This window comes from Chinchilla lanigera, unplaced genomic scaffold (assembly GCF_000276665.1).
Source record: "Chinchilla lanigera isolate Chin_1 unplaced genomic scaffold, ChiLan1.0 scaffold00066, whole genome shotgun sequence".
Taxonomy (NCBI): domain Eukaryota; kingdom Metazoa; phylum Chordata; class Mammalia; order Rodentia; family Chinchillidae; genus Chinchilla; species Chinchilla lanigera.
Window position 1 is genome coordinate 4,659,747 of NW_004955467.1, and position 15,294 is coordinate 4,675,040.

The window sequence follows — 15,294 nt, forward strand, 5'->3', positions numbered from 1 at the left end:
AAAAAGAGTACTACCCTGACAACTGCTTTCATATATCTGAGCACCTACCATGTGCCCCAGCAACGCAGCAGTCAGACTATCTAAACTCCTTACAAAGATAGCAAAAAATGTGTGTCCATTTCATTCTTCTGAGAGCCCACAGCAAATTAATATACATGGATATCAGCAATCAATGTGGAGGGGAACACTGCTCAAAGAATGAGTTATCTGCCAGTCTGGAAGGCACTGTATGCCCATAGGGTCTGCCAGATAATGTCAAAGAGCCAAATATAGAAGAGAGGTAAAATGCAGAACACAGCTGTGTTCCAAAGAAGCAGTGTTACTTTGCTTCAGGTAATTTCCAGTTCTGTTTGGTAGAAGATTGGATTTCATGTTGCAGATCTCCTTTCTTTTTCAGAAATGGTAAATCCCATTTTGCATAATATCTCCTGATCTTTAACTTACTGTCTCTCTCAGAGGAAATCTTATCACTAGTTGATTTTGAATTTGGGATAGCAGCCAGTTGGCAGCAAGTGATATTTTCTTTTCAGGCATGGGCATCTTTGCAGGACTGTCTGATACCAAAGCTCAGGCCATTTGAAATAGAGTCATTGCTCCGTATCATTAAGAGATGAGTTTCAGGTTCTACTGGATTACCAAAATTCTTGGATGCACAAGTCCATTATATAAAATATAACCTATGTACATTCTCTTGTATGTGTGTATGTTTAAAATGATCTCTAGATTACTGATACTACCTGGTACAATATAAATGTAATATAAATAGTTGTTATACTTCTTTGGATGGGTCTGGTCTGCTCCATAATCTTTTTGGCACGAGGGACTGGTTTTCTGGAAGACAGTTTTTCCATAGCCAGGGGGAAGGGATGGTTTCAGGATGATACAAACACATTACATTTATTGTTCACCTTATTTCTATTACTATTACATTGTACACTTTGTTTCTATTATTAGATTCTCATTAGGACCAAGCAACCAAGGTCCCTGCATGAGGATTTCACAATAGGGTTCGAGCTTCTGTGAGACTCTAATGCCAACACTGATCTGGCAGGAGGTAGAGCTCAGATAGTAGTGTGAGCAATGGGGAACAGCTGTAAACAGAGATGAAGCTTCACTGGTGTGCCTACCACTCACCTCCTGCTGTGTGAGTGCGGGGCTGAAGGACTTTGGATCCCTGTCTTACTGTTTGAGGAATGGTGACAAAATGTCTGTATATGTGAAGTACAGACATAGCTCCATAGGCCACATACAGTACCTGAACCAGGGGTGAGGCTAGCAAAACTCAAATAAAGAGAGCTGGAGAGAGACGGAGGACTTGTGAAATGCAAGAGGCCAATATAGGGCAAATGTCACTTCCTTCACATGGAGTCAGCAAGGTGCTCAGCATGCTGCAGATCTGAGTTTTGCTTTTTGGAACTTTCAGGAATTTTTTCCCTAATATTTTTGATCCATGGCTAGTTAAATTCATGGACACTGAGGACTGATTATATAATATCACTCATTGTTTTTCTTTGTCTTAGTTCTTCACTGAAGCTCTCCAAACACAAATGAGACTAGAGTATACACTAGACCTCTTTGCATTCATTGCTCAGCTTCAACAAGCATCACTATTTTTATAGGATTATTGAGTTTTAAAGCTAGGAAGAATCTTGAAAATTATTGTCCTGACAATATATTTGAATATCTATCATGCACCCCAACAATATTGTGTCACATGACCTAATGTCCACATAGAGTAAATACAGTTCCTTTTTTATAGAAAAGAAGTTGAGTGTGTGCCCAACTATTGTGACAAAGGCAGGTGACAGGTGGCAGAACTGGCAGTAAGGCCAGGTGTCCTGAAAGCCATCCCAGCCTCTTTTCCCTGTATCGCTTAGCTTCTACAGATGCTCCTGGACTCGTGATGGGATCACATCCAGAAGAACACACTGTAAATTGACAATACCACCCATGGAAAATACATTTAATACACTTAACCTACTGAGCATTTAGCTCTGCAACAAGGCACCCTGCACAGCACCGGATGATCCCCCTCCTGCCTGCAGGGTTGACTGGGAGCTGCACTTACTGCCACTGCCTTGCTCTGAGACAGGATTGTCCTATATATCACCAGCCCAGAAAGAGACAGTTTGAGCTGACTGTGTATCATTTCATAACACAATAAAATTGACCAGGTTGTAATTGGAAGCAGCCTAAATTGGTACCATCTGTATATACAAGCAATACCTCCTGCAGTTACTGTGGAGATACTTTGCTCACTCTGTTGAAAAGGTACTTGACAATATTAGAATTTGCAGAAGTGCATGAAGCTTAATAATATAAAAGTATCCACTGAGTCCCCATAGTTTTCTACAAAGAAAAATTTGCAGTTACCTGCTTTACTGCATCTTCATAGGACGGAGGCTGTGTTATCTCTGAAACTGTTGAATTTGATGTGGAAAAAGTTGGAGATGGCATTGAAAATTTTGGCCCCACCTTATCAGAAGAATGTAAACCAGCTATCTATAATGTGAGTAAAACACAGAGAATAGCATTCAATTTATGGACCATAAGTGGTATTGCATCTACTTTAGAAATTACAGGCTATATTCAGAAAAATTGACCCATGACATAATAATAATGATAATGATGATAATAATAATAATTCAAAGATGAGAAAATAACAAATAAGATGTATTAACAATAGTATATATCAGTGTGGATTTATGGCTTGTGGCATCTTAGAATGAGAGCCTTACAGATTTATTTCTTCCTCTTAGGAGATGCTCTCTCAGGAAAAAACAAGACAAAAAAAGGAAATAAAATTAGTCTAATCCAAAACAAATACTTTCATCAGTCCAGGAATTTGCAGAGTAATTTGTTTCTTGGGTCATTTCATTCCAAATTGATTATATCTGCAAAGTTGGAGGCATTTCTGGGCTCTTGCCCTGAACCCACTTTGTTTATTGTGAATGTGTTTTCCTGTAGGGTGCCTGGCTCATATCAGGGTCTCTCTTCCTTCTCTGACTTGTGACATGTGGCTGTTTTATGTCGTGGCTGTCATACTTTTGTCTCTTTCCTATCACCATCTCATTGTTCCTAAGAACTCCCCGTATCCTGGGCCTTCATAGCTCTGATTTCTGACACCAGCTGAAAATATTCATCTCGCCCTATTTCTTCAGACATAGATTCAACCTTCCTGCACTTCTCCAGTCCTCTCCACCAATCCCAGTAACTCTTTATTTCTCATGACATTATTTTCTCATGAACTTCTATTCCAGTCTTCAACTTCACAGAAATCAGCTTGCTGTACATGTTGTTTTGCAAATTTATCACAGCCATTTCAGTCACCATGATATCTGGGATGACCCCCAGAAATGATTCCTGAGGATGATTCCCAGCTCACATCTGTACACCCATTTCAAGGCATTCCAAGGAGGTATGTGCCTATCTGGAATAAACTGATATTCTCCCTCAATCTGAACCTCACCATTTACACTACAGAACAAGGACCACTGAAGGCAGAAGAGGTGATATGGGCACTCAGGCTAAACCTTTTTTGGGGATACTTACCTTTGGCTGTACACCTGGGCTTTTGGGATAAGGGTTGACTCCAGCACCTTGACTGCTGTCTGTCTGGGCTCCAGAGAAAGGAGTGTGGAGGCCAGAAGACTGGGGAGAGAAATTTGGAGGATGGCCATCATGTGCTCCTGAATTCTGTGGACAGGAAGAAGCGACTAGTTAAACAGCCAGCTGCATACCAGAGTGTGGCTTTTTCTGACACTTCTGGTCCTTGTACTGTGACTTCTGGTGTCTTCTCTTTACAAAGTTTCCTAAATTCCATTAGCAGATGAACTCACCTAAAACCCAGCTTTGTACACATCACCTATGGTTCACAAACTTCTGGTGATTCTATATTCGCAGCAGAGGAGCTCCACATCCGACCTGGGTGAGTGATCAGGACCCTGGTGCCCTTTGTTTTGCATGCCCAAATTCTGCCATTCCCACCACAAACAACCTGCATCATCTGTTCTTTCTCACTGTCTTGGTAAACATGGAAAGCCCTTTGCTTGCTCCTCTTTCATTTTAACACCACACTTTCCATAAAGTCTGACAAAGCCTTTACAGAATCCTCCTGGGCTTTTCTACCCATTTATTATCATTCTTCCTCCCTCCATCACCACCTACTTTGTGCAGGATTTGATATCAGAGGTACAGGTAAGTCATGTTATCTATATTGTTCTTTACCTTTTCATCATGAAATTATTAATAGCTTTGAAGAGTTTTATAAGCCATAAATCACTGTAAAATGTTACTTCTGCATAGCACCAATATCATGAAAATTATATCCCAGAGCTATGTCTTAAGAGCTATTTTTACCTTTGTTGCCTAGGATACTAGACATTCAGTGTTTATCAATGACAATAATTCATTTTAGCTCACATTACTTCTGGAGTGCCCCTTCAGGAAGGGTTATCATTCATTTGAATGCGCTGTCCTGGTAGGTGGGTAAAAATGTATTCCCATTACTTTAGCCGTTCCTCATACTTCCAGAGTTTCTATATTCAAAGCGAAAAAAGTATGGACTTTGGGATCAAATAACATGGGGTTTGTCTGACCCTACACAATGGGCTTAATCTGAATCTCATTTTAAAATGAGCCTCATTTTCCTCAGTGGTAAATAAAGAGTCATAAATCAGAGCTCATAGGATTGTGGTGACAATGAATGGGATTATTCAGATGCTGCTCATACTGGGCACTCGGCAGGGATGCAATTAATGCAGGAGTTCGTCTTATTCCCTTTTTGATAGGACAGATTTCAGAGCCTTTGGCAACATAATTTTCTTTCTCAAATATACTTGTCTAGACTTTCTTTATAAATTCTTCAGCTTCTTGGACAAAAATCTTTGCTGGTGAGGCTGGTCTAGTCTTTGGGTTACTCTGCTAAGCCATCTCCCACAGCTTTTCTGTCCTGCTCCAGTAGGGCTGGCCTCTTTCTGGTACTTGTGTATTTCCCACATTCTAACCCCCTTTGCTTTCCGTGCCTTAGCTCCAAACGTCATGAGATTTTATCCCTGTCTTCTTCAAGGTTTTGTTTAAATGTCCCTGGTTTTTCAAGGTTTGAAGTTGCAAATTTGTCTCACAAATACAACCCCTTTTCTATTTTTCCATAAGATGGAAACCCTTTATATTAATCTAATGTTAAAATTTTGCTTCTCATCTGTCTTCCCAAGAGAAGAGAAACTTTCGTTTGGTTTGTTCAGCACTAATTCCTATTGGGTCAGAGCGTGACACATAAGGGGCACTTAGTAAATACTATTTTATGGAGAAAAGAATAAGGTCTGGTAACTTCCCCTTTGGGTTTCTTGATACAGTGATTTGATATCCAGGAGTCCTGAAAGCAGTGGTCAGCGAATTATAGCTCACAAGCTGAAGTTTGCTCTTTGCCTGTTCTTGCAAATAAAGTTTTATCGGAATCATGTATTCATTTAGCAGATGTCTATGTTTGCTTATGTGGTACAAGGGCAAAGCTGAGTAGTTGTGACCCAAGGTATATGACCTATAAAGCCTCAAATATGCCCCCCTGGGCCCTTTTTAGAGCAAGTTTGCCTCGCTGTCCTAGAAGATCAGTGAGTCTGGAAGATTTTAGTTGCTGGGCTTTCAGTAAGCCCCTCACACTGCGTGTTCCAACCTCAGCTCTTTGTGCCTGGCAATCCCTCTCCTATTTCCCTCAGGAGGGGTACGCTTGGCCTGGTGCTAGGTGTTCTTACCTGCGTGGCGCACACCTGGCTGCTGGGCGAGGGCACCTTGTGTCCTTCTCCCGGAGCCCCGGAGGACGAAGGCAGGAAGTAGTGGCTGTTGGGCGAGGGGGGCAGACTGATGTGTTGCGGGCTCTTCACAGCTCCGAGGGGCGAGTGCTGCGGGGAGCACTGGGGGCTGAGAAACGTGGAGGGAAGCACGCTGGTTGGACCCGAGGACTCCGCACACGGGGCGCTGCCGAGCGGCAGGAGGTGAGCAGCTTCGCGGGCCTGTGGCTGACTCTCAGGGCTGTGGCTCTGTGACTTGGCGTGTATCTGCTGCGAGGTGAACGGGCAGCTGGAGGCGGCCTCCTCCTGCTTGATGGGGGCCGTCAGGAACGGCAGCGGCTTCTTCTCGGCGCAGTTACTGCTCTTCTGTTTCTGCAGCTGCATCCTCAGCTCCTCCACCTGCCGCTGCTCCTGCTGCAGTTTCCAGGTGAGCTCGTTGATCACCTTCTGCTTCTCCACCAGCATCTTGTCCTTCTCGGAGTCCAGCCCGTCCAGCTCGGGAGGGCCCGAGCCCCCATTCAGGCTGCTCACGTGACTCTCCTCGGCGCAGACATGCACCGGGGACGGGTGCAGGCCGAAGGACGGGGACGCCTCATTGAAGGTGTCAGGCAGGGACCCGGCCACTGACAGGTCAGACGAGGCAGGGGAGATCGGGGGGCTGGAGCTGGTGCTGCCGAAGTGGTACAAGCCGTTGGATAAGGCGCTGGTGGAAGGCGGGGACTGATAACTGGGCAGAGTGTTGGGAGTAACGGGAAAGGTGACAGTTGTGATGTCCCCGAAGTTGGGCACAGGGTTGCCAGAACAGTCCTGGAAGGGCCGAAGCCGGTCCATGAGAGCTGTCTTCGTGCCTGACACGGGCAAGCCCCGTATTCGAAGCTGTTGTCTTAATTCAGAGACCTAAAGGAAGCAGGATGTTGTGTGTCTCAAATGACAGTATTTTAAACATATATTTATTGTTAAATTAGCTTGAAAATATCACACGTGGGAGTTTACAGCACCCATTTCCCATTTTTACTTGTTTTCAGTTTCTTCTCTTACCCCTGAATCAGTTTTGCACAATTCCAACGATTCTTTTGTACTTTTATCACATGCAGATGCTCCTTGACTTACTGTGGGGCTGGGTTTTGATAAGCCCATCAAACACTGGGCGCATCCTAAGTTGAAAAACCATTCAGTACGCCTAGGCCTCCCAGCACCCTGGCTTAGCAACTCAATATGCCGGAGAGCATCGGTTTGTTCTCACAATCACAGGGCTGGCCGGGAGCCACAACCCCTGCTGCTGCCTGGCATTCTGAGAGAGGGCCGGACAGCAGGTTGCCAGCCCAGGAGACGATCAAATTCAAAATTTGAAACGTAATTTCTACTGAATGCATATCATTTTCATTCCCCTTATAAAGCTGAAGCCCAAGAGAGGAGCCATTGTAAGGGGGACATCTGTACCATGCGCTCATGGCCTTAGGGTCATAGAGATGTCAAATAAAAGGTAGAAGTATCCTCCTTTACTGTCCTTCAAGCCCCTTCTTGGTACCACGTCCTTTTTCATAGATAAGGAAGCTGGTCTCTGCCTGAGTTTGGACCCAAGCCCTCCAACAGTGGTCTCTAAGCACAGCAGGTCCCTGTAGGGTTTCTGGCTTCCGGGGTGAAGCGTCTTCCCACCGTGCTCTTTCTCAAACCTGAGCGCGCACCTGAGGGTTTAGGACAGCACATGCTACAGGCCCCACCCTGCAGTTGAGGGTCAGTCAGCCTGGGGAGGGGATAGAGAATTTGAATTTCCAACAAGTTCCCAGGGAATGTAATGCTGCTGGTCCCTAGAGCAGACTTGGAAAGTCACAGCTCCCCACTAAAATTTATGTCTTAATTTTAATGACTGGCTGAAAGATAGTCATATACTGAGAGAGAATGTGGTGATAGGCTTTGGTGCAAACCCTGGGCCTGCCTATTCCTAGCTTCAGTGGTCATCTGTTCCTGTTCTGTGAAATAGGATGATGTTACCTACCTCCGTGTTTCTGTGACAAATGGTTTGTTTGTTTTTCTTTTGGTTTTTCTCCGGTACCGGGAACCGAACTCACAACCTTGCGCTTGCCAGGCAGGCGCTTTTGCCGCTGAGCTAAATCCCCAGCCCCTTCTGTGACAAATGGTTTGAAATTTGTAAGGCACTTGGTGTAGAGCCTGGAATGTGGTTGCACAATGTATGATCTTATTATTATTATTATTATAATAATCTGAGTCTATTATTATATTGATTCAGATGTAAGTAGTTCCTCTTTACATTTTATAATGTTTGTAAATTACAAATTATGAAATGTACACCAATATGAGAATTGGTCAAATAAATGACCAAGCACGAAATGATGAGATATTACAGATCTATTAAATAATTGCTGACACTGGATAATGGTATAATACAAAATGAAAGAAAGTTTGAATTGATTCTGTTTTTTAAACAAGTTACATAAACAATATGCATGTGTATATTTAAACCTAGGGTTGCATATGGAAAATCTGGACAGATAAATGCTAAGATGTTAACAATGGCTTTCATTACCTGTATTTTCTAAATGTTCCACATAAACATATTGGTTTTGTTATTAAAACAGGAAATGTACTGAATCAATTATTAAATTGTTAAATTATTAAATTATTAATTGTTATTAAAACAGGAAATGTACTGAATCAATAATTGTATAAAGCAGAAGAATATTTAGGGAAACATTCTCAGCTTTTTAAAGATCTTTTGAATATAAAAGCAAATGAAATAGTTTTTTTTGTTGTTGTTGTTTTTGTTTTTCTCTGGTACCGGAAACTGAACTCATGACCTTGCGCTTGCCAGGCAGGCGCTTTGCCGCTGAGCTAAATCCCCAGCCCCAGCAAATGAAATAGTAATAAAATGCTGACAACCAAAATTTAAAACATCTGTAGGTCAAGAAACCATAAACAAAATACAAATCCAAACAACAATCTTGGAAAAAATAACTGCCACACAAATAATAAAATGTTAAAAAGTTCAATGCATCGAGTTTGCTTAATAATTAAAAAAAAAATAAAAAAAATTGACAATATGAAACAGATAAGAGGTATAATCTAGCTTTCCATAAGCAAAAAAAAAAAAAAAAAGTAAATAATGGCCAGTAATGTACGTATATCATTAGCAATTCAAGAAATGCAAATAAAACAAATATGTACATATATTTATATTCATCAAATTGTCAAATAAAAAATGAGTAATTACCCTTTGTGTTACTGAAGTGGCCCCTCAAATAAATACAGATATTAAAAAGAGAGAGGTCTTTATTACCATCCTACTCAAAGTATCGTCCAGGGACCAGGCATGTGAACAATATCTCAGAGCCAGTTAAAAATGCAGTATCTCTGTCTGGACACCAGGCCTGCAGAATGGGATCTGCATTTCAGCATAGGCCTAGGGGGCTCGCTGCACATCAGCCATTAAGTAGCTCTGCATCAACATGCTGCTTCTGGGAACAGACTGAAGCAAATTTGGGGATAGAAATTTGGTAATATGCATTAAGGACTTCTAAAAATGTTAACATATTTCAGCTCAGGCATCTTATTCCTCTGTAGTTAGCCTGGAGAAATAATCAGAGAGATTGAGAAGTGTATGTACAATGGTCACTGAAATCATATCTTGCCTAAGAAAAACTTGGCAGCTAGTTAAATGTCCAAAAGTGAAATGTTAACTGGGTGGTGGAGAGATATGCTGCTATTAAAAAGAAAACCTTGATTAAATATTAAAAGCCATGAAAACCTTCACGACGTGTTAGAAAAGAAAGCATGTCAGAAATTTACAGACACATAATTATTTAAAATAGTTATTGTGAAAAATATATGTTCACATGAATTTTAAATCTAGAAGGAATTTTAATCTATCATACTTTCTGTGACTTGTCCTTTAAAACATGTACTTTATTATACACTATCATATTTTCAACTGTGAGTGGATGTTATTTTATAATAAGCTAAAAACTATCAGAAAAGGATTGTATCAACTTACACTAGCAATAAAAATGCATTTCCTCCATAGTCTTCCTGGTAATGTTTTACCAATATTTTTTAAAGATTTGATGGTTTCCAAAAGTGCAAGATGACAACTTCTTATTGTTTTAATTTTGAATTACTTAAAATTAATGAGTTCTACATTTATTTTTAGAATCTGTTCTGGCACTGAATAATTCAAGTTATATTATTAAATAATGCAGGTCATATTTTAAAATAAAATGAGTACTTGCTGAGTTCAATTTACCTTAAATTTCAGAATATTATGCTGGGTAGGTTTATGTACATGTATGTCCTACATGCAGTGGTGCTTTAATCATTCAAACTTTAAAAATAATTTATTGCTGGTCAGCAAACACAGGAAAGTATAATGACCCTCATATACTCACCAATCAATTTCAAGAATTATCAGCCTATGCCCCATCGTGCTTCTTTTATGCCCTAACATGTTTCTTCCCCGACCTGTCCCGGATTATTTTGAAGCAAATCATATAATTTCAGATTTTAGGCATCTATCTCTAAGAAAGAACTCATAAAAGCATACATACACTAGCATTATCACACCTTTAAAAGTGAACTTTTGTCTTTTAATATCCATTATACATTTTCCTGGTTTTCACACTTTCTATCCCCTTCTCTCTCTCCCTTGCTCTGCAGTTTTTTTTAAGAAACAAGAGGCAAAAACTAAATTCCACTGTGATAGAACCATTAATAAATTTTTAATGAAAAATCAATTTCTTTTCTCTGTGCTCCTTCCCTTTTACTCTAATGTGGCAAAACGTGCCTGCTTCTTGAAAACACCTTTCATTATCTCACCAGTTACTTTTTGGGGGAGGTTATCTTCACATATTCATCATTTCTTTCCCCAAATGCAGTTGCACTCTATATTTCTCTCATTTTTATTTATTTATTTAATGTTTTAAGCTATATTTTTTGCAGTACTGCATATTAGATTCTGGGCTTTGCACATGCTAGGCAAGTGCTCTATCACTGAGCTAAGTCCCAAGACTTCTACATTTTTTATTTTGAGACAGGGTTGCATTAAATTGCTAGTGCTAAGTCACTAACTGCTAGTGACAATGTCACTACATTGCCCAGGTTGGGCTTGGACGTGCGATCCTCCTGCTTCAGCATCCTGCGGAGCTGGGATTACAGGCCTGCAGCGCACGCCTGGCTTTGTACTCCCTTCATTGCCCTTCTCTGTTCCCTTGTTAACCGCTTTCCTTCCCTCTGACTCTTCCTTTCACTCTCCCTCCACAGTTTTCTAGCTTTGACTCTCTTGGTACTTACAACTCTAGAGCTACTGTTCCGTCCCTGACAACGCCGCTGGGCTGAGGGGCTCCCACCTGCCACTCAGCGCATACTTGCCGCTGCCCTTCACAGCTGCTTCCTCTAACCTCCCGCTGTCTGTGCGCGGTGACTCTCCTGGGACTCAGGAGGCTCCTGGCCCCTGACACTGCCTGTTTCTCTCCCTTTCTCCCTCTCGTTTCTCAGGACAAGGTAAAGGATTTGAAATCATTCAGCTACATTCAGGCTTCACCTTTGCCATTTATAAACTAGTTAACTTGTCTGTCATTTAAACTCTTTAAGATTCTGATTTTTAGTTTCATGTTAAAAATCAGGGTGATAAAACTACCCTTGTAGGGTACACATTTATATAGAATGGTTCTAGTGTGAGTTTTTTTTATTGTGGTAAAATCCACACTACTTAAAGTTGACCACTTAAACACTTGAGTGCAAGCTCAGTGGCATTAAGTGCAGCCACACGATCGTGCAGTAGCACCGTCGTCCGTCTCCAGAGCTCTGCTTCATCTCCACCTAGACTCTATAACCACTAAACACCAACTCCCTTGGGCCCTTTCGGGCCTCATGCCCCAGTCGCTTCTGTTCTACTTCCTGTCTCTATGAATTTGCCTCTCCAGGGCCTCCTCTATGTGGTATTCGTTCCTTTGTGTGGGGCTTACTTCCCTTAACATAATACTTCTTTGATCTCCATGACATACAATTTGGGGAGTGCAGGGTAGATGACCCACAGCTCCATAGATTGTTATGACAAATTTGGCATCTTTTTCTGGGTATATGGATGCCAAATTGAAACAAACTTAATGAAACCTAAGCATTTTTAATTCAGGAAGAAATAATAGGAGAACTTTTAATATCAGGAACTGTGATACATTTTATTTATGGGTGTTAACACTCTGCAGCCATGGAATCTCCTTTCATCTGAAATAATCTCACTCCTCCCTCCGTGCTCCTTCCTAAGATACCATGGCAGTGGGTATGAGGGCTGGGAAGGTGGAAGGGCCGTACGCTTGGCATAATGAAGGCAGAGGAGCCTTTAGGGATGTAGTTTTTGGGGAAAATTATAAGACAATTTGTGGAGAGTAATAGGTGGGGTGGAAACCAAGTTAACAAGTGTGATTGCAGAGAATGGACTGGGAATTGAATTGTGGTCACCCACTGGAGAAGTCACATTTGTGTTTTTTAGTTTTGCTATGAGTATTGGATAGATGGATGAATATGTTATTCCTATGGATTGCTTTGAAACACACCAGGGTCCACTCAAAGTACAATGCCATTTTGAAATCAGATCCATGTGGTCTGCGATTTGGCATAAGCTGCTGGAGTGCATGGAACATTTAAAAAGGTGCTGCTTTAGGACAGAAGTTCCCATATTTGAGAATTTAATAGAGCAGAAAATTAATTTAAATTACATTAGAAACATTGGGTTACCAACATTTTATTTTGTTTGGTAAGGACTAGGATCGTTTTTTAATACCGGGGAACAAACACAACCCTACCCAAGGTGTTAAATTGCTTGCTACTACCTTCATAGTTTTCTAATAGAATAACTTAGAGTTCAAAACTTTGTAAAGAAATGCGTACTTTCAATGAATGTTAAATACATGGGGGGTACTTAGGTGTATGAAAAACACTACATGGTTCTTACTTTTCTCATTTTGCCAGAGATTAGCAAAACTATCATCATGGAATTGCCCACTGCTTTACAGCATTCCGGGGCTTTTATAAATGGTACATTAACACTTTGTGCTAAGTTCTATCATACGTACTATCCCATTTGACTATTAAAATAACCCACTTGTGCAAATGAGAAATCTAAGATGCTAAGAGATGTAAAGACTATCTGTCCATAAGCATCATGGCCCAGGAAGCTGAGCTAGAGACCTGTGGCTTTGTCCTTTGTGGGCAATTGGCCACTGCAGCCTTGATTCTGTCACAGCCTTGAGACTCTCCCAGACTGTTTGCTCATTTCTGCTTTTATTTTAGTGCAAGAAATTGCATAGCAAAGATGCTGATATAGCATATTGCTGTATCTGTTAAAAAGAAACGAAAATCATGCCAGAACTTGTACCTTGAGATCATCCAGGTTAGGTGGGAGTGGGCCTGGTTTGAGAGAAGAGACGCCAGTTTGTCCAGGAAAACTGCTTTTGACAGGGGACAGAGGAGTGTTGCCCAGTGGTGTTGAAGAGGAGCTGGGATTTCTGCCCATCTGTTCATTTGGTTCTCTAAAAAACACAGAGACTTACAACACAATTGGATACGCGGGGGCATCTTGCATTTGGACCTGATCTGGATCTGATCACAGAGTAATTGCCTGCAAGGATAAAGTGCGGGTGAATCAGCAGAAGACTGCAGAGTGAGGAGGGGCAATGGCACAGGCGAAATAGCGAGTAGCAGAAACCCTCAGGGTTTGCTTTAGGGAGATAGGGAGGAGTGGTAAGACTGGCTGAGGGGGGTACATGTCCGTCCATAGTTTAATGATGCACTGTTCTGGACCGGGGCACTGAGCATGCCTGGTGAAGCAAGACTGTGCCCAGGATTCATCATAATTGTCAGCATGACCCAAGGGTGGCCAGCGACAGGTTAGAGAACCAGTATTCCAACTTTAGAGGTGAGGATATCATCATTTGAAGGGAGGGAGGGGAGGGGAAGGGGATGCAAAGGGAGTTACGGTGTGTTAGGTCCACGTCCCAACTCCCCAGGGTGAGTGTAATCATTATGTACCGCCAGCATGTACTAATGAAAAGAAAAATTAAGGAAGCAGCAACGTGGAACGTGGGGTCAATCTTTGGAGCTGTCACTCAGCAACTCAGCTCTGTTGCTTCCCAGAGCAGAAGCATACTGGGATCATGAGCAAAGCCTGTATTGTGTTCTTAGATGTTCCACAGTTCAACCTGGCAATGATGTTTTCTTGACCCCCAAAGGGCACTGATTGACATGATTTATCTCACTGTTAGGGTCTTGAACAGGGATGCCTGGTTTCTGAATAGTCATATTCCAAGCATACCACATGAGGGTGTGATGTACAGACTGCTGGGTCCCAGATGCTGGCCCCCGAGCTTCAGCCAGAGAGAAGCCAGTCCCCACCTCTGCCTCACCCACTGCCTCATTCTCCTGACTCACTTGAGTTGTGCTTGGTGCATCCCTGGGTAGCTGAACCGGTGCTGCTGCTGCTGGCTGAGGATCTGGAGCTGTAGGAAGAGCTGCTGCTGCTGGAGCAGCCGGGCGTAGGCTGAGTCCATGGGCGGCGGGGACTTCTCTGCCTTCTGGTCTGGGGGAATGTACTGGTGATACTTGAGCTTCTTTACTTTTGGCTTGGGGTCCTTGGGTTTCTTGTGGCGGTTCTTACTGTCACCCAAGGACTTGGACTGTGAAGAGGATGAGGAAGTGTCACATGCTTTAGGTGGTGGAGGAGAACGACAGCATCATACTGTGGCGAGGTTTTTTTCTAATGGACATTCTGGAATCCCAGAAATACAGCATAGCAAAGGCAGGGTGCACAAAGAGTAACTGCATTAATGCGTCACATGGGCAAATCTGCAGCAAAAGCATCAGCTTGGAAGGACACCCCCTAGCCTCGGAATCTTAAATCTTCGAAGTTGCTCTTAGAGTTTTTCCTTCCTGGAGTGAGATGAAAGCAACTTTCAATGAGAGCATCCTGCTCACCTAAAATCAACGGATAGCCTTGCGTTCCAATTTGGAGACACTTCTAGGAGAGTTCTTTCCTGTGTATATGTGTAATCACTTTTATGTAATAAACAGACTTTTTAAAGACGTACGAAGAAGTTATCTCTTAAAATGCAGAATGTGGTTCTTTGTTGCTTTATGTTAATAGTGAACGGACTGCCCCCAATGCTCCCCTGAGCTTGCCAGACTCTCTCTGCTCAGGAAAGGACATCTGTTGATATAATGACTCTTTACTTACTATAGGAAGAATTAACTGACCACTGGAACGCTTCCCAGAAGCTAGCTATTATAGGGCATGATTTGGACACAGTAAAGGAAGTCAAGGGTTAAAGGCTTAGAAGGTGAGACAAGTTGTTGAGTGTAGTACAGTTCCTTACATTTACTATATGTCGATCCCATCACCTACATGTTGGGGAAAGTGTTATCTACTTTTTATTGCCGTGATTGACATAAAGACTATAAAAGATCACACTGAAATAATAACAGGTACTCAACCACCAGGATAATG

General features: G+C 42.0%; 1 protein-coding gene across 1 annotated transcript in view; it reads right to left on the reverse strand.

Annotated features, from left to right (window-relative positions):
• The window catches only part of Myocd (myocardin), a 90,374-nt gene that overhangs the window by 6,682 nt on the left and 68,398 nt on the right, over window positions 1-15,294 (reverse strand). The window contains exons 8-12 of the mRNA XM_005399343.2: window positions 14,223-14,467; window positions 13,171-13,324; window positions 5,751-6,683; window positions 3,553-3,696; window positions 2,374-2,502 (exon numbers count right to left, since the gene is read on the reverse strand). Of these exons, the coding sequence (XP_005399400.1) occupies window positions 2,374-2,502; window positions 3,553-3,696; window positions 5,751-6,683; window positions 13,171-13,324; window positions 14,223-14,467 (1,605 nt within the window). The remainder of the gene's footprint in view (window positions 1-2,373; window positions 2,503-3,552; window positions 3,697-5,750; window positions 6,684-13,170; window positions 13,325-14,222; window positions 14,468-15,294) is intronic.